The 24,160-nt window shown below is 35.0% G+C and overlaps 2 protein-coding genes and 1 long non-coding RNA gene across 13 annotated transcripts in view; 2 read left to right on the top strand and 1 right to left on the bottom strand.

The window, feature by feature from the left end:
- Window positions 1-10,257, top strand: part of CLGN (calmegin) — a 39,250-nt gene extending 28,993 nt beyond the window's left edge. For 3 of the 5 annotated variants that reach the window (XM_081077802.1, XM_081077804.1, XM_081077806.1), the window contains 7 exons: window positions 1,297-1,410; window positions 1,533-1,683; window positions 2,939-3,154; window positions 3,917-4,042; window positions 4,256-4,415; window positions 5,383-5,480; window positions 8,202-10,257. In XM_081077802.1, coding sequence (XP_080933928.1) covers window positions 1,297-1,410; window positions 1,533-1,683; window positions 2,939-3,154; window positions 3,917-4,042; window positions 4,256-4,415; window positions 5,383-5,480; window positions 8,202-8,282 — 946 coding nt within the window. In that variant the 3' untranslated portion in view covers window positions 8,283-10,257. The remainder of the gene's footprint in view (window positions 1-1,296; window positions 1,411-1,532; window positions 1,684-2,938; window positions 3,155-3,916; window positions 4,043-4,255; window positions 4,416-5,382; window positions 5,481-8,201) is intronic. The other 2 variants (XM_081077803.1, XM_081077805.1) reach the window with 1 other exon arrangement.
- A 599-nt stretch (window positions 10,258-10,856) lies between these two features.
- Window positions 10,857-24,160, bottom strand: part of SCOC (short coiled-coil protein) — a 63,659-nt gene continuing 50,355 nt past the window's right edge. For 2 of the 7 annotated variants that reach the window (XM_081077812.1, XM_081077813.1), the window contains 2 exons: window positions 14,539-14,610; window positions 10,857-12,640 (listed from right to left, as the gene is read on the bottom strand). In XM_081077812.1, coding sequence (XP_080933938.1) covers window positions 12,498-12,640; window positions 14,539-14,610 — 215 coding nt within the window. In that variant the 3' untranslated portion in view covers window positions 10,857-12,497. Of the gene's footprint in view, window positions 12,641-14,092; window positions 14,177-14,538; window positions 14,611-16,344; window positions 16,641-24,160 lie in introns of those variants that run through there. The other 5 variants (XM_081077807.1, XM_081077808.1, XM_081077810.1 and 2 more) reach the window with 5 other exon arrangements.
- LOC308509602 overlaps window positions 16,666-24,160 on the top strand; it is a 147,276-nt gene continuing 139,781 nt past the window's right edge. The window contains exons 1-2 of the long non-coding RNA XR_013995218.1: window positions 16,666-16,784; window positions 23,523-23,563. This is a non-coding gene — a long non-coding RNA (uncharacterized lncRNA). The remainder of the gene's footprint in view (window positions 16,785-23,522; window positions 23,564-24,160) is intronic.

Genomic DNA, 24,160 nt, shown 5'->3' with positions numbered 1-24,160 from the left:
TATAATAAGGAAGTAACTTGTACAAGTAGGAAGAACAGTATGGTTTCTGAAATAAAAATATCACTTATTAGTGCATTTCTTTATGAATTTGTATGATCAGAGAAAAGTAGGACTCCATCCCTCCATGTGGATTTTCTAACATTGCTTCATATTTGTTTACCCATCAAGAGTAAGGCTGGGAAATAAGTTTGCCCTTAAATAGAAGAAGCTGCATATAGAAACCTCATTCTGATTGGTTATGTGTGTTAGAATTTGTTATATAAATTGCTAAACAAAACGCTCACTTAAATTTTAAATTCTGGTTACTCTGAGCCCTCAGAGACTCAAGATAGCAACTGATATCAGGCAAGTACAAGTCTTTATATAGAGAGAGTTGATTGTTTCAGTTTATTTTGTTACTTAAGTTTTGTTTTGAAAGTCATAGCATAGCCTCTTGTTTAAAATTTCTACTTGTCTATAAAGATAAAAATTATATTAGTAATTCTATTCAGTACATACTATGATTATGTTTATGTACTTTAGAGTTTACTAAGTGTTATCTTCTAAATGAAAATAAAAATTACTAAAATTAAATAGTTAAAATTTAAAAGAGTAGGGACAACCTTTCCAAATATGACAGAAAGTTGAAAAATCATAAAATAAAATATTAACAAATGTTAACTGCATGAAAGTAAATGATTTGTATGTGCAAAAACAAAAACAAAAAACCCACCATAAACTGAAATAAGAATACATGAGAAACTAGAAAAATGTTTTAAATTTATATAGCTGACAGAAAGCCAATTTCTTATTAATTTATTCTGTATTCCAGGATATTCATTGCAACATTATTTGTAACAGTAATTTCTTGGAAACACCAAATGTTTCTCAAGAGTAGATAGGCTAAATAAATTATTATCCACAAAATACAAAACTATGCAACTTTAAGAAGAATGAAGCAGATATATATGTATATAAAAGTCTGTTCTTAGAACAGTCTTGATACATAGTTAACATCCAATATGTATTTGTTGGTGAATGAATGAGTTTTTAAGTAACAAAAGCAACATTTAACATACTATGTATAGAATGGTATCATTTGTGTAAAAAAGAATATATGTGCATGTATGCACAGAGGACAACAGGACTATATGCAAAAAAATGGCAAATTAGTAAAAGATGTAGGTGGATGAAAGATGGGGAGGTGGTGGGCTCAAAGACAAGGGTAGGAAATACCTTTGATACCTTCTGAATTTTGTAACGTGCATTTGTAAACTTTTTGAATAATTAATAATTAACAAAATACTGTGTTTACAGGGATGAAAGTGAACCTGCCCAAATAGAAGATTTAAGTGCTGTTAAACCTGATGGCTGGCTTGATGCTGAACCAAAATTTATTCCAGATCCTAATGCTGAGAAACCTGATGACTGGTAAGCATTCTCCATCTTCAGGTGTCAATTTCATGTTTCTTACTTGCTTTTTTGTTACTAGTGTATATGACTGACAGGAGAGACTTGAGGTTATTGTGTTTGCTTTGTTCTGATATCCTAAGGAATGAAGACATGGATGGAGAATGGGAAGCACCTCGTATTTCTAATCCAGCATGTCGGATAGGGTGTGGTGAGTGGAAGCCTCCCATGATCAATAACCCAAAATACAAGGGAGTGTGGAGACCGCCAATGATAGATAATCCTAATTACCAGGTAATAAGCATTGTTCCAATCCCATTGTAGAGTCAAAAATGTTATGCTATTTCTGTTACATATCCAGTTACTGATAATGTTAACTTTAGAAAATTGACATGTAACAGTGTGCCTCAGCTATCTTAAGAAGTCAAAGAAGATAGACTCCAACTAATTTATGTTTAAAAAGTAAAGCGTTCTTTAATTTTCTGGGGAAATAAATTTAAGAACTGGAGATCTGTCACTTCATACTGTATCTTTCCCTAATAATCAATTGATGATCACTTAGGAATAAAATTCTATTTTAGAATTATATATAAAAACAAGCCCTGATCAAGAGGACTCACGTTGCACATTTTAGTAATGAATGCTTGTGTTTAATTAATGTGCTGCTTACTTTCTGGTGTTATTAAAATTTGGATTTTTTTTCCTAGTATAATAAGGTATCCTTTGAGTATACCTAGCTTTTTGCAGAAGTCCCTGTTATCCATTTAACCCCACAGTTTTATCTTTCTAATTATTCATTGACATTTTCTGATTTATTATACATATACAGTTACACATTCTAATTGCTCACTGTAGTTTTTCTTCATAGCATTTATCACAAAATGTTTATTTTGGTAACTTTTTTCTTGAATGTCTGTCTCTTTATTAGACTTTAAACTCCGTAATACAGGAACCATGTCTGTCACTGTATCCGTAGCAGCTGGCTTAGTGCCTGCCACAGAATAGGTATAGATGATGGCCGAGTAAGTGCGTGAGCATACTGTTGAATTTATTCAATTTGATTGAGTTGAATCATTTCAGATCTTTATGTTGAATGATTGTTCTGAGGTTCAACCGTGATTGATGAATGGTGCGCGTCGTGGGCGCGTGTGAAAAGGAGTACCTCCGTGATGTCCACAGTGACCGTGGTCTCTCTAATTTGGGCAATTTTAATAACATCTTGCCTGAAGTAACTGGGCTGCATGTAACAAACTTGTCTAAAATAGTATCACTTATGAAATCTAATTACTAGGACTCTCTGTGGGTTGGTGTTTCATTTTGCCTTTTTTTTGCAAAGTTTAAAGTTAGTATTATTCGTAAGAACATTGTGTACAGAATAAGAAGAAACAAGATTTTATTTCCAGTGAGTTACCAATGAACTGATATCGGTTAAAGTTGTCTTTTTTCTCCATTTAGTATAGCTAATTTCTTTCAACAGAAGTACTTCTTCAGTAACATTTATAATGAAATTATTTTATTTGAACATGTCTTCAAATTGTTTTTCTTCCAGGGAATTTGGAGTCCTCGAAAAATTCCTAATCCATATTATTTTGAAGATGATCATCCATTTCTTTTGACTTCTTTCCGTGCTCTTGGTTTAGAGATTTGGTCTATGACCTCTGATATCTACTTTGATAATTTTATTATCTGTTCGGAAAAGGAAGTAGCGGATCGCTGGGCTACAGACGGTTGGGGAGTGAAAATAATGATAGCAAATGCTAATGAGGTAGGTACTGGCCATACAGTAGTAATAGGACTTGGTCCTGGTTATAGGTATGCATTGTTCTCTAAAAGGTAAATAAATATGCAATAATTACTAAATGCTAAAGAAATGTACTTAAATAAATGTATGTAGACAGAATATTTAGCTTTACTATATTATGATAAACTTCATTATAAACTATATAATGAACTATATATATGTATATGTAAGTCTTATTTCATTAATTAAATTAGGATAGTCTTAATGGAACTTAATGCCTATTTGCTGTTTATAGAAATGAGACTACTTAATATTTATATTTGTAGTCTTTGTCTACAGGTCTGTGTCACCGTGTCAATTCAAGGCCTAAATTTTCAGGTTGATTTTATTAATAGGTCTTTTAAAAGTACAGAATGAGTTATCAGAGGGTATACTGATAAATAAGCCAGATAATACAACGATAAAGAGTAATTCTATCCTGAAATTACCAAAAAAGAAAATTATCATTTTGTTGGTAGGGTAGCAGTTTCCACCTATGTAGTAATAAATCTCCCACTACAAAGTCTCCAACAGTGAAACATGCTAATAATTAAAAACTTTAGACTTTATAAAGTATAAGATAGGAAAACATTTTTTTACTTAACAAGTTCATCACTGTAATATAAAATGTCTAGGTAAAATAAGGTTGGGTTTTTTTGTTGTTGTTTTTGTTTTTTTGGTAGGCTGTATTTCCTAATGAAGGTTTTTAAAATCTGAATTATATTTTTATGCTTGTTTTTTCTATAGCTTGGTATATTTAAACAATTAATAACAACTGCTGAAGAGCGCCCATGGCTTTGGTTCATTTATCTTGTGACAGCAGGGCTTCCAATAGCATTAATTATTTCATTTTGTTGGCCAAGAAAAGTAAAGGTAAAGAAAATGAATTTCCTTCAACTTAAAAAAAAAATCTGTAAATGTTTAAGAGTTCTATGAATTGACCAAGTAGTTCTTAAAAGTAGTAAACTAAATTTTGCATAATTTTTTTTTACTGATTGTGTATGATGTCAGTTATTCGAAAATAAAAATCTTTTTTAAAAACCGTGCTTTGCTTTTAGTAAAATAGCTTATGTTAAACTACCACAGAAAAAATATGAGAATGCAGATTATAAAGAAACAGACATATGTAAACCACAAACAAAGGGAGCATTAGAACAAGAAGTGAAAGAAGAGAAAGCAGCCCTGGAGAAACCACTGGACTTGATAGAGGAAAAACAGCAAAGTGATGGTGAAATTCTTGAAAAAGGTAAGACAGTGATAGTGATTTATAATGGGGACCCTGGGCAAAGCTCATAAAAAAAAGAGGATTGTCTGGTAAGCACTAGCTGTTGCACTTATTATCCAGTTTATACCATCTGATTCCCCAAGAATGTGTGACTTTGGCAGAGTAGTCGTCCATGCCTGAGCAGCCATCATCCGATTCAGTTTTTGTCTTCTAGGAAGAAAAAGATTTAAATATTGTTCAGTTGCTTAAGACCTAGCATCTGTGAACCCCATATGCTGCAGCTTTTCACAAGGACTTTTCTTGCCTCCGAGAATGCAGATGAGATGGGTGGTATAGACCATGGCCACTGCACGAGTAATAGGTGTAAGGCAGGTGACTGCGGCAAGAAAATCAATACGCACTCTTCCAATGGCTGTTGCTTATCAGATAGTTTATCATATCAAATAATTTAATCTCCTTAAAGGATTGCTGAATCACATGAACCCTTCCTACCCTACACTAAACTCCTAAAGATGTCAGAACTAAAGAACCATTGAGACCTCCTTATACACATCCTTATACCTTATACACAAGGTAGAAATGAAACTATTGATATTTGCCAGTTATCCCAAGCCAAGTTCCAGATTGAGTGCTTTACAACGTAAATTATGTCTTGAGAACTGTTTTTAACTTAGTAGCTAATGAAACAGTTGACTTAAAAACCATAATCTCAAAAAAAACACACACATATATGTTCTTTGGTTCGCATATTACATACAGACTGAATGCTTAAGAATTCTTTAAACCTGTCCTTTTCCTCGAATATGTTGATTTATTTATAAAATGTAGTAAAATAATGAGTATTTTTGTAATTTTTAAAATTTTTCTAATGGAAGAAATTGCTTTTAAATATTGAAATTTAAAAACATCCTCCTATTGTATTTAATACTTTTCAGTAAAAAAATTCTAATTCATCAAGTCTTAGCCTTTAATAAAATCTGTGTTCTAGAAGAAGGTGAACCTCAGGAAAAGAGTGAAGAAGAAATTGAAATCATAGAAGGACAGGAAGAAGGTAATAAATCAAATAAGTCTGGATCAGAGGATGAGGTAAGCAACTCTTTAACAGAAAATAAGCTAGTTTCTATATATAATCATTATCCATAAAACATTATTTCAGTAATAACAGTAATCTGCTTTGTAAAGGATTTTTGCCATATTTCTGTCAGCTTTTATAAGAGCCTCCCTATTGTTTTAAAATGTACCCATGAAAAAGGCAGGAAAATACTATAATTTATATCATCTTAATGCCTAATAAAAGCAGTATAAAGTAAGCCCATGGTTTACAAAATATAAAGAGAGAGCTGAGTTTATAAAAAATTGACATTACCATTAAAGTATTATATCGGAAGGTATAATAAACAGACCATTTGAATATTTAAAAGGTAATTCTGTTTATTACAAGATGATTTTCTTTATAGCCATTGTAAAAACAAACTCATTGTCTCAATAATTTACGTCCCACATATGAAATGTTTCACTCATTTGGTAGTTGGTGCATGATACAGTGTTTTTTCTCAAATCTTTAATAAACTAGTTTCCCATTAACTTGATAGTCTACCCATTTTTACATCCTGCTGTGTAATAGAACTTCCCACAATGCCTTCTTTTAGTCAGTTATCATGGAATCAGAAACCATCCAGGGTATAAATCAGAACCAGAACTTTTTTTTTTTCTAATCCAGCGTATACCAACCCTGTTTTCTCTAATTCTTCTCTAGCCTTTGAAGAGCTGCACATTCTTACTCCACAGTCACCATTTTCATTACTACGAGGTGTGATAAAAAAAATACAGCGAATGTTTAAATTAAAAAAATTATTACAGTAAATGACACATTGCCATTAATCCCCCTCAAAATACTCCCCCTCGCTTCAAACACATTTATCGCATTGTTCTTTCCACTTTCTGAAGCAGTCCTGGAAATCCTCTTTCATGATTGTCTTTAGTTGTGCTGTCGTAGCTGCCTGGATGTCCTGAATCGAGTCAAACATTTACCTTTCATGGTCATTTTGACTTTGAGGAAGAGCCAGAAGTCACACGGTGCCAGATCCAATGAATAAGGTGGATGAGGACATACCATAATGTTTTTATTCGATAGAAATTGCCATATACCAGAAATGATGTGTAACATGGAGCTTTCGTGATCACAAAACACGGTGAATGCTGCTGTCGAGTAACATCCAATGGAAAGGCAGGGATCTTCAATACGGGAAGTGGTGTATGGAACCTTAGTAACAGTGTGTGACAAATTTCAACTTGTTTGGTGGTCAGTCGGGTATGAGTTACGGCTGAGCGAAGGTGTGTTTTAAAGTGTGCCATAAATCCTCCTCCATCGTGATACATTCCGTGTCACACATCGCTTCTGGTATAGGCAATTTCTGTCAAATAAAAACATTACGATGTGTCCTCATCCACCTTATTTACTGGATCTGGCACCGTGTGACTTCTGGCTCTTCCCCAAAGCCAAAATGACTCTAGACATCTAGGCAGCCACGACAGCGCAAAACACAAAAGAAGACGTCCAGAACTGCTTCAGACAGTGGCAAGAATGGTGGGATAGATCAGTTTGAAGCAAGGTGGGGGGTATTTTGAGGGGGATTAACGGCAATCTTTAATTGGTGTCTTTTACTGTAATACATTTTTAAAACGGTTAAAACGGCAATCTTTAAAACGGTGTCTTTTACTGTAATAAATTTTTTTTAAACATTTACCACATTGTGTGATCACACCTTGTAGTGTTAGATTGGGTAACAGTAGTTTTGCCTGGCCGGTTTGTATGTGAGGAAATAAACTATTTTTTCTATTTGAAGAAATCTCCCAAATGAACTTATTTTATTGTTTGTTTTCTAAAGCTTATTCAATACATATACCTGGTAACCGGTCTTAACTGCCTTGTGAGTTTTTAAAGGGGCTTGGGGGAATCATTGTCTCGTATGAATATCCGTGTTTTGAGGGAGCTGGGTAAATTTCTTCCAGAACAGCATTTTAAAGTCATTGTTCAGCTGTCATTCCCTAAATAATAGTACTTTCAGTCACTCATTTGAATATATATTCTAGTTACATTTTGCTTCACAAAATATTTTGTGTACCTTTAAAAATATCTTATTTCCAGCTTCCAGTCTTTTAGTCTACTTACATGTTTGTCAGTGAGCTAAAATAAACCAATTTTTGTATAGTATAACCTTGAGAAATAATTATAACTCTTGTATAATACCTTCACTATTTTATAGTTACACAAGTTTAATTTATGCATACATGTTTATTCTGGAAGGATAAAAATTAAAGAAAAAACCCAGAATATAAGTTTGATGTTCCCTTTGCTCTCTCCTTATTTTTCTCAAAGTACTATGTGCAGAAATTCTGAAAAAGCCTCTGTAAAACCAGCGCAGCAATTCATTAGTTACAGAAATATTGTGATGAATAGTGCTTAATATCCCACAATGAAAATATCATATTACCTTTCATTAACTATGACACTGAGATAAAGTTCTAAATCATAAAATAAAGTCGTGAATTGTTAGCAGTATTCCTTGTCAGATGCATATTTGATAAGAATTATTATCCTAAAAATTGTAATCATGCTAAAAGGTGAACAAATTGAAACACATCAATTTAAATACGTTTTTAATCAGCTGCATGAAGTAAAGGAACATATAGAAGATAGCATTTGATCGTTAGAACATGTATTTTAGAGAATAAGAAATATATTACTACTATCTATTAGTTTACACATTGTGTGAAGATAAACATTTTCATCATTCTTTTTACTAGATGAAGGAAGCAGATGAGAGCACAGGATCTGGAGATGGGCCAGTAAAGTCAGTACGCAAAAGACGAGTACGGAAGGAGTAACCTATATTTAAGTATTTTTAATTCCCAAGAGAGAAATTTGGCATTCTAAAATCAGTGTGCCAGAACTGAACTGGAATCAATCTGCACATCCTGTTTCTAATATCTTAGCAATGTTATTCTTCAGACATCTATTTTACTCTTTTCAGGAAAAAAAAAAAAACTTGGAAGTTACCTGGTCTTTGAATTTAGAATAAAAGTGGCACATTACATATCAGATTTAAGAGATTAATATCATTAGAAGTTACAGTTTTACTAGTTTGGAGATAGTTTTGGTTTGTACAGAGCAAAATAATATGCAGCAGCTTCCTTGCTATTGGAAACATCAGTTATTGGAATTTCCTCTTAAACAGCTAAATTACAATATAAATGGTAGTTCTACAATGAGTGTTTTCTGTTGTACAGAGCTAAATGCAATAAAGCTTCTGTATGGTTGTTTAACTGTATCAACAATTGAAAGTGTTGTATATGACCCACATTTACCTAGTTTGTGTCAAATTATTATTATGGTCGGTTCACTTAAATTACAGAATCCTTTAAAAGAGGTGCTTGTTGACACACAAGTCAACACAACAGAAACATCTATGAGGTCATTCACAGAATCACTGGTTACTAGTGCAGCATATATTACATTTGAATAAAAATAGGTACATCAAAACAAGATTTTTTAGTTGTTTTATGCCAGAATGCTTTCCCATAGTCATATTGCTTATGTATACATTGCTCTTGAAAATATAAATGTTTTTCTTCAATTTATACCCTCTTTAATAAGTAAATTATTGTTGGGGAGGTCTTTAAACTATTTTATCTGATCATTGAGAGATTTTAATGGCTGGTAGATACCAATCATCATGCTTTGCATTTTTGTCTTGCTTTTCCTGACACTCAAATCTATTTTAAGTCTATTCTCCCATCTAGCTTCAAAGCTGCCTGTAAGGTAGATAGCAGCAAGTATTATGAATACTCCTCTTTTTAAAGTACAGTAGTTACCAAAAATCACAGGACATTATAATGGAGCTGTGTTGTTCCATTTAAAATATTTTAAGTTTTTATGTTTGGATAACAGGTCACCATTTGGAAGGTGACCTAAATCTTTGAGACCACAAAACTAGTACTATCTAGAGAACTTTATACTAGTTGGGTACTGTTTTGGATTCTTTCATGTATACAGCCCATCTTTGGGCAAGCACCAACGAAGTTCCCATACAGCCCCTCCTCAATAGTGCATCCAGAGTGTATGTATGAGGAAAATAGCTTCTAGCTTCTCCTCTTACTACAGGAAGCCAAACATAGCCAGTACTGCTGTTCACTCCTTATTTCAGAGTGAATTAAAGATGAGAATAGGTTCTTTATTCCATTGTGGTGGTGTTCTGAACTTTCGTAAATTGGTGGTGCCAGTCTTAATACAATTAACCATCTTTGTATTTATTTAATACTAACTGAACCTAACACATCTTGCAAGGATTCCCTTTCTTGCTTTGTATTTGGGATGTCTAATTGAACCAGACATATTGAATTATTACTATTTTTTCAATTATTCTAGATGAGAATGTTTCTGAAAAGAAACTATTTCAAGAGTATATCCTTTAATTTTACGGAAAACTTGCCTGACAGGTAGCTTGTATGTGAACATTTTTCTAAAGATTATAGCTTTTTTTACTTTCTTGGTTGCAGATTCATTTTAACTTTAATGTTTGGTTAAACTCCAAGAGCTTGCAGTGGTAAGATCTGAGCAACCAGTTTCCTCAGCTTACTGCTACTTCCTGTGGATGTGCCCTCTGTGGACGTACCATGGCTGATAGGTTTAACCAGAACTTAAACTCCTATATGTATACTACATCCATGCAGTAGACAAAACAGTCTTCCTTAATAACAAGATGGCTTTTGCCTTTTACTACCTTAATCTGACTTTATTTTTTTAATGACTGTAATTTTATCCTTTAATAAAGGAGAAAAATAAATACATTTTGCTTTTTCAGTTGGCCTTTTTAGACTTTTTTAACTTGACCAGGCTAAGGTAGCTTCCTTTGTTTTCAATATTTTTTTATATAGCTTTGCTTCCATTGATTATTTCTCTAGGAAGACTTATTACTGGAATTAGTAGCCTTTTTGAAACCTTTGCATCTGTGTCCTCTACACTTTTTCTGCAAATTAGAATGGTGATAATTAGTGTGACTTGGAAGCAATGGCTGAAAATACCATCTTCAAGTTTCTGAATGATTATGTGGGAACAAAGTCGGCTACCTTGCAGTGCTCCGTTAGTTGGGAGAGAAATTTCTGTATCATTTCCTACCATTGATCACTCCTCTTCACCTCTTGTTAGGGGAGATTAGCCGAACCTAAAAAATACAAGCACCCTGGAGATCGCGGATCCTTCTTTGAATTCCTTGCTTTTATTTTTCAAATTAATGGGTAATACCCTGTAACATTTCTTTTAATAAAAACATTATTCCCCTAAACATCCAGTAACTGGTACTTAAATAAGTTATGCTACTTCTCTTGTGGCTTTGAACAACCCTGGATATACCACTGTACTACTATATACCGGTTACTTAGGCAATTAGGCACGACACACAGTCTCTGAAACAGCTTTTTATTAAACAGCAAAGCAAAACTGCAACACAATTTTAAATGTTTGTAAATTAGGTCACAAAAAGGATGCAAAATGTTTTGCAGTATGACTATTACATACTCATACAGCTAAAATCATTCATTGAATCGTACACCAATACAAACATCAGATTATTCCATGATTAAAAGTAGGCCAAATCTAGTAACTATAAGCTATATTAGTGACTCTTTTTTTATTTAACATTTTAACATCACTTTTGATATTAATTTCCTTAGCAAATGGAATCTACAAACTAAATTTTTAAAAGCTTAAAGAATGACTAAAACTCTGCAAATCAAGTAGGTTAATAAAAAATTCTGGGAGGAGAAGATAAAATACTGAGAATATTATCAATTAGTATACATGTAAAACTCCCATTTTATTCATGTTTCTGATACTAATACACAAGGGATTTTGCAAAAATTGATCTTCTGGGTACTATAAATATACTTGAAGACTAAAGTCTTTGTAACTCTTCTCTTCTAGATACGGTTTATGTGAGGTTAAACTTAATCCACTTTCATATGTTTCCCAAAGATCAGTTCTGTGCCAGAGATGACACAGATCTGGAGTCAAAACGTCCACAGGTGGTTACTAGTGTTTACCAAGTACTTCTTACATCCTACTTCTACTTTTCCTCCAAATGTTATGTCAAACATCCACAAAACCAGAGGTCATCTTTTCAGATACCAAGTTATTTTACGTAAAAGAAAGTTTTCAACAATTTTTTCCAATTTGACGATTCAGTTTCAAGAAAAGAGTCTTCATTTTTATAGCCTCTGTTTTTAATGGATTCAAGAGAAACCAACAATCCTATCTTATTACTAAATACAGTTAGGCACCACTTAACTGCAGGAATACATTCTGAGAAAGGTCGTTGGGCAATTCTGTTCTGCTAACATCACAGAGTGCACTTCCAAAACCTAGTGGTACAGCTTACTGCACACCTAGGCCATACCAGCTACCACCCGTCGTATCTGCAATCTGGCGTTGACTGAGACATCACTATGTGGGTGCGTAACTGCACAGCAAATAACAAGTCCTAACTGAGAAAGTATCTTATTTTGGTTAAGTTCAAACAAGTAGAGTTCAGGTTACTCTCACAGATGATTAACTATTGAAATTGCTATTACACATGTGAAACCAATTTTTTCCTTCAGGGGCAGGGAAATGGGAAAGAAGCAAATGGTGAAGAGGCACAAGATGGTAGACAAGAGGACACATAAAACTGGGGATTCAGTACATGATTTTGGTCACTTTTTCACAACATGGTGGTTATTTTCTTGTATCTCCTACTATGCCAATAATAAGACAGTGCTAAACCTATAAATCAAAGCAAATTTGATAAAACATTATCAAGTTTCATAAATATATGCATTTCTAATTATAAAGTCTCTACAATACATTTTCACATTTTTATAGGCTAACATAATACACAAACTCATGGACGTCTTCTGTTATGCTCTTAATTTTGCCTAGATCTGACATTATCTTCATAAATATTCAATGAAGCTACAAATAAAAGTACTATAACTTCTGGAATCTATCCAAGTTTTAAACAAAAAAGATCAGCAGCAATTCCATAAAACAGAAGGGATATCAATCCCTTATTTTCTTTTGCTTTTTGTGTCAGTTGTTTGAAAAACACTAGAAGCTGACATGAGGTTTTCTATATATTGTCCAAGAACTTGGTTTTCTGATTTTAGCTTCAGATTTTCTTCCTTAACTGCATCTACTCTTGCAGAGAGATCTATATTAAAATTTAAAAAGCCAATTATCAATACAATGATGGCAATGATTCCATATTATAAAATGCTTAAAATTCAATCTTGAGAGTACAATCCTTAATTTTTTTATTTTTAAATTCAGATTAATTTAGAAATTAAGGTAAACAAGGTAAACTGAGTGCAAATTAATAGCCAAAATTCCTAAAAAGAGATTTCACATTAGACTAAATGTTATTCTTTATAAACAGCACTTATATGGAGTAAGTTTTTAAATGGTTATTTAACAAACTATGGACTTTATTTTTGAAATGTAAATTTGGGTTCATGTTTTATCAACATAAAACCATAATGTCTTCACCAGAAATGTTTAAGAAAACGTGGTAAGTGAACATAACTGAATCCACATACTGGATATAGAAAGTCGGTTTCCAAGCAATTGGACATTCTGTATTTTTACATCAGCAAGAAATTCAAAAGATGCAGTTCTTGATGATCAAATAAAACATTACTCATTCATTTAACAACTATGTACTGAGTGCCTTCTAGAGCCAGGCACTATTCTAGAGGCAACAGTAACAAAACAAAGGTTCCTGCCCCCACAGAACTTACATGCTAATGTGCATGTGGGCACGTGCATTTAGGATGCTCCAAGTGGGGGTCAGGAGAAAAAGAAAGGATAGGGGTCATAGGAAGCAAAAGGGTAGTTGCCCTTTTATATAGTTCAGGGATAGCTGTTTTGATAAAGTGAATCTGACCAGAAACCTAACGGAAGTGAGGGAAAGAGCATACAGATATGCAAATAACTAAGAGGAAAAGATTCAAGCACAGGGAAACAGCTGCTAAGACTCTGGGCAGAAGCCTGCTGAAAGAGCAGTAAGGGGGTCAGCGTATCTGAAGGAGAATGGAGGAGGCAGAGGTGTGGCTCTGAAAGGCAAAAGGGAGTCCATTTCCAGAGAGTAACCTGGCTTCTATCAACTGTGAAATGGGAAGCCACTGGATTGACATGATTTGCTCATTCTGGTTTAAAAAGCAAAAAAAACACATCTCTTAATTTCATTAAAAACCAAAAGATGTTTCAGTGTTAGTATGAATTTTCTGCAAGATATTTAGAAAATGAAAAAAGAAAAAAAATGAAAAAAGATCAATTCCCTTTAAATCTGAGGCTAATTCATTGTTTTTAGTTTAAGTAGACTCAATACAATGTGGGGACTTACAATGGGCTCTCATGCACTAACTAGCATTATGTTAGACCTTAAAGAGGAAAGCTGAAGAACGCTACTTGACTTTCTTATTGAAGCACATCTATTCTTTAAAATCACCAGCCAAAGCTACAGGCAGGAGGGGAAAATATATTGAAATGGATTTGAAATTTATACTTTTTAAAATTGTGCACACTAACAAAATTTAGCAACACAAAGGATTACAATTTCAATTAATTGATGTTAATTCAAATAAACTACAAAATGCAAGCTAACCTTCAAGTGTGTGTTGGAGCTCCAACACTTGATTAATAAGTCGTGTTTTTTCCTCCAGTTCCACCTGATTTTCAGCATCAACTGCTGTAATAAAAAGGTTCAAATTTACTACTTATTAACATTAGGTACCATTAGTGTAGTGTAGCACTTAAAGATCTGCAAAATGTTTTATATTCATTATCTTACTTGACTTATTAAAGGGCTCTGTGAAGTAAAAAGTTTTATCCCCACATTGCAGATAAGGGCACCAGGATGAAGATAAAGTGTTTTGCCAACATCTCACAGTTAAGGAACAGAAGCTGCCTTAAATTCTTTGCAGAACTAGAAGGGACATAAGTAATTAGCCAAGTCCCAGCCTCTAAATAGGCTGTTCTTTCCATTACTTCATAAAGCAAAAGCATCCACAAAACAAGGAACATACAAAAAAAGGAAAATAAAGAACATACCATCCATGTCAGCATTCATCATCTTGGATAGCAAACTTTGGGGCCTTGGATACAAAGTCCTTGATGGCTGATCTGCAATAAGAAAAGGTAGAAACACAGACACACACACACAAATAAAAAGTAAGTTTGTTTTTTCAAAAGAAAGTGATGTGATCCAGTAGTGCCCTTTCATATGCATTACCGTTTCTAGGGTTCCCAGGCGGGAATTCCCACCTGTTCTCAGGAAATTTTTTCGCTTTTCTGTTCCTGAATCCCGAGAAAAGTTGGTTGGGAAATTGGGAAAATCGGCTCCTTGAACCCAGATGATTGGTAGTGTCGGCCATCACTTCGTGGAAACGATTCATCGTGGAGAACAGAAAACAGTTTGTATCTCGGAATTCAGGAAAGGGAAAGCGATGAAAATTACTGAGAACGGGCGGGAATTCCCTCCTGAAAACCCTGTTTCTAAGGGTAAAATAAACAACGAGTAAATAAGCAAAGGATGTGTACAAATAGTTTACACAGAGAAGTTTTAAGTGAACAAGAGAAAATGCTGAGTTTCTTGGTAATCAAAGAAATGCATAATGAAATACCACTGCACGTTTATTAAATTATTTTTTAGAAGATCAATGCTAGCAAAGTTATGGACAACTAGAATAATCTCATTGTGTATTAATATAGTAAATGCTTTACATGTTAGTAGTCCATCAAATCTACGGAAGGACGTTGCAATTGACAGATGTGAACACTATTGGCTCAGAAAGGCCACGCATCTCGCCTTACATCTCACGGCCAGTGTCCGTACCCAGGTCTAACTTGGCTCCACCTCTCAAGTCCTGCACCTGAGGTCTAACTGTAAAGTCCTTTCTTCATTATGCAACGGAAGGAACTTTACTATGGCTCTCACCTGAGTTTGCCAAACATCTTACAACTCGGGATGTCAAATGCCTTTGCTATTCCTTCTAACTAAACAACTGAAGATAAATTGCATTCCCTTCAAGCTGCATCAACGGCTCGCGTCCGTTCAAGCGTTGCCTTCTGGTTACAAAAGTGCACACGTTCAGTAACCGTTTAGCCAAACGAGGATCCGCCCGGGAGTCCCACAACGGCCCGCCGTCCCGCGCGTAGGCGACGAGCGCCGCACAGCACACGGCGGCCCGGCCGCGCGCCCCCGGGCAGACCCGGCGCTGGGAACAGAAGCGCGCGCCGTGGACGTCATCCCGTCCCAGAACTGGAACCGGCCCTTGCAAACACGGGTCCTGCCTCTCGGGGAGGCTCCTCCTCTCCTCTCCAATCCCACGCCCACACGTGTGCAGGAGGACCCCGGGGAGCAGCCCCTGAAGAAACCCACCCGCGGGCCGCTCCGAGCGCCCGGCAGGACGCCGCAGCCCGGACCTCAGCGCTCCCTCGCCTCCCCCGCCTCCCCGGCTCCCGGCGGAGCAGCCACGGCCAGCTGTGGGCGTGCCAGGCCCCGCGGCTCCCAAACGCCTCCCGCGGGCCCCTCTCAGGGCGGCCGGGGGCCGGCGGGGGCCCGGACAACCACCTTCGACTCAGCAGGATGTCCGCGTCAGGACCGGCGGGCCGCCCCACCCCAAAGGAACCTCTGGGCCCCAAACGGAGAAGATGCGAAAAAGAGGCTGCGCAGGGGCGCTGCCGGGAGCCCGGCCTCCGCCGCCCACCCAACGCCCACGCCCGAGGATGCTCGCCCCGGGGCCCCGGGCGCCGAGCCGCGCGTGCAGCCCGCCCCGCCCTCGGGGTAGGCTCTCGGCGGTGCCGAGGCAGCAATTCTAGTCGCCCGGGAACTCCGCTGCCCACGACGGCCCTCACCTGCGCCTGGAGACGCCGGGAGGAGGAAGGATGGGGAAGACGCCTCACGCCCAAACACTTGGCCCAACTGACAGCGGCAGCTCCTCCCTCTCCGCTCACGGAGCATGCGCCCAGACGGGAGTCCCGCCTCGTCCTGCCCCATCGCCCGCCAATCCCCACTCAAGACGGCACGCCTGCGCATTAGCTGCCCAACGCCCCAATCATCCTTTCTCAAAGCTCCGGGATCCACCTTTTGCCACCAAAGGACATTGGCATCCAATCAGGATTGAGGTAGTTGTGGGCGGGTCCGGAAAGAGTAACAGCCAATGACAGCACAAAAGCGAAGTTCAGTGTGAGAAAGTCAGTCAAAGTTAAGCATCTCTTCAGTCTCGCTCCGTAGGAGCCTGAAAATTGAGGTCAGAAGTCCAGTATGGAAATTTCTGACCGCTGTCTGAAAGCAGGTTGGTAAAAGCAAACACTGGGTGAGAGAGAAATCATTGAAATTTAAGAAAAGGGCATTTGTGGCTATAACAGATAAAACCAATACAATGCCGTGGTTCCTCAATTGTAAAAGCAGACTTGCATATATATGTGTGTGTGTGTATATATATATGTTTTTTTTAATTCCCCAAATCGGAAAGCTCATAAGTGTATCTCTAGTGGATTAGTGATTGTTCCTCTCTGCATCCTCCCCAAACTATTATAAAATATATAATGCGTACACCTGAAATCTATGTAATTTTACTAACAATTGTCACCCCAATAAATTTAAAAAAATAAAAACAAAAATAAAATATATAATGCACCTGGCCACTTAATGATATTTTAGAGTTAAGAAAATGCTTTGATACCTTAGTACTTTGGTATATAGCGCTTTCTCTCACCTTATTCCATGTTGATCTTAACAGCACCACACTGAAACTGAAGTTTAAGAGTAAACAAATGTCATAACACGCAATGTAAATGCTATTATGTGCCAGCCTTTACGATGTGATGTAATTTTCGCTTGATACCGTGCGTAGATATCCAGCACTTGACATAAAGCAGATCCTGCGTGTTTATAATATATGCTGAGTACAAGGTAGCAATACGTCACTGTTTTGGCTTTGGCACATTTTTCTGAGTTGTAGAGGTGAGTCTTATGTCAACCTGTTTCTTGACTTTTTACTTCGGGCACAGTTTGCTGACTTGTGGACTTAATCCTTTTAAGGACTATATAAAACATATTAAAAAGTGTACATTTCGGTAGTGTTAAGTATATTCATTGTTCTTTAACCAATCGCCAGCATTCTTTTTATCTTGCAAAACATAAACTCTATACCCATTAAACAACAATTCCCCATTTAGCTGTCCCCCCAGCACCTGGCAACCGCCATTGTTTTTGTCTCTATGAATATGACTGTTTTAGGTTCCTCATGTAAGTGGAATTAAACAGTATTTGTCTCTTTGTGACTCACTTATTTCAGTGAGCATAACATCTTCAAGGTTCATCCATGTTGTAGCATGAATCAGAATTTCTTTCCTTTTTAAACCTGAACAGTATTTCATTATATTTTGTTTATCCATTTATCCATCGGTGCACACTTGGGTTCCTTCCACCTTTTAACCGCTATAAATACTGCTATGAACATGGTTTGTGCAAATATTTCTTTGAGAGCCTGCCTTCAATTCTTTGGGGTATATATCCAGAAGTGAAATTATTGGATCATGTGGTAATTGTTTTAAAAGTAATTTTTTAAAAGGTGGTATTGACATAAGAATAGACAAAAAGAAAATTAGTAGAGTCCCTGTACCTGGAAGTTGTATACAATAAAGGTGTCTGATAAGAAACAGGTGTTGGTGAACTTATGGGAAAGACCTTTACTGTTGGGAATGTAAATGGTACAATATCTTTGTTAATTGGCAATGAAAAAGAAACATTATGGTGGTTCTAGTTAAATTGGCTATTCATATAAAAATGTGAAATTAGATCCAGCCACACCACAAATAAAAGTAAATTCCAAGTGAAGTAATGTAAAATGTGAAAACAACACTCTAAACTTTTAGAAAACAGTTATCTTTATGACATCACCATAGAGAAGAATTTTTTAAACCAGACTAAACAACGCTATTCATTAAGGAAAAGATTTTAAATTTTGATTGTTTTATAATCAGCAGAACTAAAAATTTTGAAAACAGAAAAGAAGACATTTTAATCGAGTTAAAAACAAGCCACAGTCTGGGAGAATATAGTAAAGCTCTGAAAATATAAAGAATTCTGACAATTTGAGATTAAAAAATATTCAAATAATACAAATAGGCAACTGACAGGAGAGGAAAACTGAATGCCAGAAAGACTTTTACTAATGTTTACCTTCACTAGTAATCAGGGAAATTCATACTAAAACAAGATAAAAAGGTCAGTTGATTCAGAAGATGCAAAATCCTAATTTAAAAAAAAACTGATAGAACTGCAAAAGAAACTATCCCACAGTTGTAGTTGGAGAGTTCATCAACCCCTTCTCCGTAATTTGTAAAACAAGTATACATAAAATCACTAAGGATACAGAATCCAGGTCCCAAGCTTGGCTTCGCCTTAGAATCACCTGGGAATCTCTTAATTCCAAAGAACAGGCTACACCCCAGGCTTATTAAATCACAATCTCCAGGGTTGGGCTACAGGTGTTAACATTTTTGGAAGATATGAAGGTCATTTCAACAGAGTGCAGGCAAATTTGGGAACTATGGATAAAAAAAGACCTGAACAATCTCAACTAATTTGTCCTAATTGACATTTATAAAACATTTCACCCAATAACTAGAGAACATACCTTTTCAGATGCACGAGAAATATTCAACAAAATGGACCAAAATGTATCATAAAACAAACCTCAACAAATTTAAAATGATTAAAGTCATACAAAATATTTTCTCTGCTCACAAAGGTATTAAACTAGAAACCAATAACAGATGTGTGTGAAAAAAATGGAAACTTATATGAGAAAACAAGGAAAGTTTCAAATCAAGACTCTGTGTTCACTTTAAAAATTGAGAAAAAGAAGAGTAAATTAAATTCAAAGCAAGCAAAGGGAAGAAAATGATATAGAGCAAAACCCAACCATATTGAAAAACTATAAAATAGAAAACAATGAAACCAAAAAGTGATTCTTTTAAAGGAACAGTAAAATTAAAAGCTCTAGGCAGACTTAACTAGGAAAAAATGGGAGAAGACACATAAAATGGGAGAAGAAGACATCATTCTTACAGATAGCAAGAATGATCTTTCACTATAGATCCTATAAACATTAAAAGGCTAATAAGGGAATATTATGAACAACCTTATGACAATAAATTTGATAATTTAGATGAAATGGACAAATCCCTTGAAAGGAACAAATACAAAAGCTCACTCAAGAATAACATGATATGAATAGCTCTGTATCTATATTTTTAATGTCGTTATTAAGTTAACCTTCCCACAAAGAATACTCCAGATACCAATGAATTCACTGGTAAATTCTTCCAAATATTTTGAGAAATTATACCAATTCTATACAAACTCTTCCAGAAAGTAAAATAGGAAAGAACACTTTCCAACTCATTTTATGAGAACAGCATTACCTTTATGCAAAAATCAGACAAAGCTTTAGAAGATGTAAAATTGAACATAGACCCAGAAGTCCTTAACAAATTATTAGGATACAATACAATATAAAAATTGCCCCTCAACGGAGAGCCTGGACAATTGTGGTTCTGGTCCCATGAGTTTCACTTCTCTTAGTAATTATGGTCTAAAGCTGATTCTAAAATTCATGTGGAAAAACAAATGACCTAGAATAACCAAAACAATTTTGTAAAAGAAGCACAAAGTTAGAGGACTTATACTACATTATTTCAAGTCTTATTATAAAACTAAAGCAACAAAATAAATGGAGCATCAGTAAAAAGATAGACACACAGATAAATGAAACAGAATAGAATCTAGGAATAAACCCACACATAACACGTATGATCAATTGACTTTCACAGTGGTACCGAGGTAATTCTATGAGAAAGGGGCTGGAACAACTGGAAATCAGTATGGGGAACATGAAATTCAAAACCAACCTTATAGCATACACAAAAGTATTAATTCAAAATGGATCATAGACTGAAACATAAAAGCTAAAAGTATAAATCTTCTAGAAGAAGACAGAAGAAAATCATTGTCCTCTTGGAAACTGCAAAATTTTTTGAAAAAGGTCACAAAAAAGCAATACTATAAAAGAAAAAATGATTACTTAAACTTTATAAAAATTAAAAATTTCTGCTCTTTGAAAGAAAACATTGAGAAAATGAAAATATAATCTATAGACTGGGGAAAAATAGTCACAATACATCATCTGATAAAGGACTTGAATTAAGGATATCTCAGGACTCTTTCAGTCAATAACAGAAAAACATCCCAGTAAAATAATGGAATACTAGTCGGCAACAAAAGGGAACAAACTGCTGATGTGGGTGAATCTGAATTATGCTGAGTGAAACTAGCCAGACAGAAAATATATAGACTGTATGATTTTATTAGTTTAAAGTTCTAGAGCAAACAAAACTTATCTACTGTAATGGAAGTTAGGTCAGTGATTGCCTGGGATTGGAGACAAGTGGAGGGGTTGACTGTAAAGGTATGAGGGAACTTTCTAGAGTTCTATAATAGCTTAATTGGAGTGGTAGTTACACAGTATATACAATTGTCAAAAGTCATCTCCTGTAATTTACAATGTGTGTATTGCATTATATATTATTTTCTTCAATAAAACAGATTATTTTAATGAGAAGATTATCCAGGATTTCTTTAGGGTTTGAAATATGCTAGGTATGTTACATGTGTTATTTTACTCAGTCATCAAACAACCCAATCATCTAGGTATTAATCCCATTTTACAGATGAGGAAATCAAGGTTCAAAGAGTGCCTTGTCCAATAGTGATAGGCTGAATTGAAACCTATCTTTTTATTTGTAAAATGAGTATCATAATACCTACTGTACTGAATTGTTATTAGTATTGTTAGAATTAAGTAAAAATAAAGGACTGCAAAGACTTTCCAAATTGAAATGACTTTGGAACCACAGCTGAAAGAAGATAGGTTGGAACTGGAAGTCTCAATCTAACCAATTCAAGTTCCTACTAAAACAAAAATATCAGCATTCTCCATTGGACTTAAACAAGACCCAGGGGCTCATAGTGTAATAGTCAAAATGTCTGGGATCCAATCTACAATTATTCAGTTTATGAAGAACCATGAAAAATCTCAATTCACATGAGAATAACAATCAACAGACACCAACACTAAGATGGCACAAATGTTGAAATTATCTGGAAAAGATTTTTAAGCAGCTATTTAAAAATAGTTGAAAAAGCAATCACAAAAAATCCTGAAATCGAAGTTATAATTGAAAGTATAAGCAACATAATAGAATCTATAAAAAAAACCAAATGGAAATTTTATGTCTGCAAAATAAAATAATTGAAATTAAAAACTGTCTGCAAAGACTCAATGGCAGGTTGCCGATGAAAGAGGAAAGAGCAAACGTGAAGATACCTCAGTAGAAATCATCCAGTCTGATCAACAGGAGAAAAAATGCTTGAGGGGAAAAAACAACAACCCCAACAGCTCAGGAATGAGAGATAACAAAAAGATGTAGCATTTGTGTCATCAGACTCCCCAAAGGAAAGATTGCATGGTACTGCTATATATTTGAAGAAATAATGGCTTTACAAGTTTGGGAAAAGATAACATAAGGGAAGGGAATGATTAGGGAAATAATGTCTAAAAGGCTCTGGGAGTAAGGTATCATGGGAAAGACTTTTTAAGAAGCTGATGGAAACACTGAGCACCGACATTACTAACATCACATAGGGAACCTGCCAGACTGTGTTTATTTTCTGATGGAAGAATGTCCCACCACCTTTGAAATGTCTTGCCAAAAAAAAAAAAAAAAAAAAAAGGACATGAAAGAAAATTGCAACATGATCTGATCAAGCCCTAACAGTAGAGGTGTAACACAAAATACAGAGGACAGAGATATATGTTAAATCGACCTCCTGGATTAAAGTAGCAGAATCTGTCTATGGAACAAAACAACAAACAAACAAACAGACAAAATCAAACACACACACACACAAAGTCCCTTTAACAAAAAGAAAATAATTTGCACTAGGGGAAAAAAGAATGGCAAGAAAAACAGACAAAAATCCTATGGCTTATTTTGGATGATAAAACCATCTAAAAGATGGAAGAAAATGATTGCCATAAGGTAGACTATGGTTATTTCATAATATGCTGGGATTTTTTTAAAATCCTAGAACCAAACATGTATCTTGCTAGATAATTTAAACTTTGAAGGAAGTCTAAGACAAACTGTCCAAAAAAAGATAACATAGAAAAATGATAATCATGTTAGAGAGCAATATAACATTCACAAAATGTTGCAAAATGGATAAAACAGTTGCTGATAATTAAGATGTGCCCTTGAATAGAAAAAATAATCATTGAAATAACAAAAACGTGACCAAAAAAAAATAAGTACATCCAAATGAATATAAGAAGGGAGCTGAAATTTTGGCCAACCAGTCATGAAGTGAACATTCTTTAAACTATCTATTTACTTTATACAGCATTCCATATTTGCATTATATTTTTCAGTTAAAAAATGGTTTAAAAGTAGCCACAAAGTTTTCCTCTGAACATGGAAAATATGCAAGTACAAATAGAAACTACTGAAATTGAATAGAAATATTTGATTATAAAATGAACATTCATGTGATCTGGGATATGCACATAGTAATATCATAAACCATCTTAATAATGGCGTAAAGTTAAAATATTCTTCATAGAGAATGGGGAACTCCAAATTGAAAACTACTGTTACAAGGTTATGAAGTATGTGAGGAAGAAATGATAAATAATAAAATGGAGAACTTCTAAGATCATTTTGATGTTCCAGTCTGACATACTCTATCATGCATATGAAAACTTGTCTTAAGTAATTAGAGGGTTCTAAACATATGGTAGATATTTTAAAGTGAAATATGCTAAATGGAGGCGTTTTGATAAATTTCAAGTGTAACCAGGTGTGTTCCCTGATACTTTAAGCTCGTTGATTTGCAAAATGTGTTTCATCTCATTCCTAAATAAGAACGCTCATTTTCCATTTTACTTATTTTTTTCCCTTGAAAGGTTACTGAATTCGTTGGAGAATGAGTGTTGTCCCAAATTTGGTGAGTAACGAATATTTTCTACTTGCTGAAACTTGGTTTCAAAACTAGACTTAATAGTATACCGTACTATTTGCTAATTGAAATTGTTCATGTATACTTTTCTCAAGAGTATAATTTCCTGATAATAACCAATAGTTAGCTAATTTGATCAGAGTTATTTTCTTTCATTTGTTCAATAGAGAAAAAGAAATTATCGGTATATTTTTAGAGTTTCTCAAATGAGATTTAGGACATTGGGGTTTCCATGGAATCAAGCTTTGAACTTTATGGGGAAAAAAAGAAAATAATTAGGAATGATTATGCAGTCTTGATGCTTATTTTTCCCGTAGATCAGGTCTTATCAGTGTTTCCCTAAGGTTGGTTCTTATGCCCCTGGTTGTAGAAGATGAGCTTTTAAAAATAGTTACATATTTTATTGTAATTGAAAAATATGAATAATACAACCAAGCCTCAATTTGCAGATGTGGTTGCCTAGAACAAAGCCAAGTTCAGAAATGATGTTAATTAAATGATTAATTTACTATGCCAAAACGGTAACGCTGGTATGCAAATGACTGGTTTGGAAAACCCTGATCTATCAAAACTGCAACAGGCATT

Source organism: Rhinolophus hipposideros, assembly GCF_964194185.1.
Source record: "Rhinolophus hipposideros genome assembly, chromosome: 16".
NCBI classification, from domain to species: Eukaryota; Metazoa; Chordata; class Mammalia; order Chiroptera; family Rhinolophidae; genus Rhinolophus; species Rhinolophus hipposideros.
This window is presented reverse-complemented; position numbering and strand designations above follow the sequence as displayed.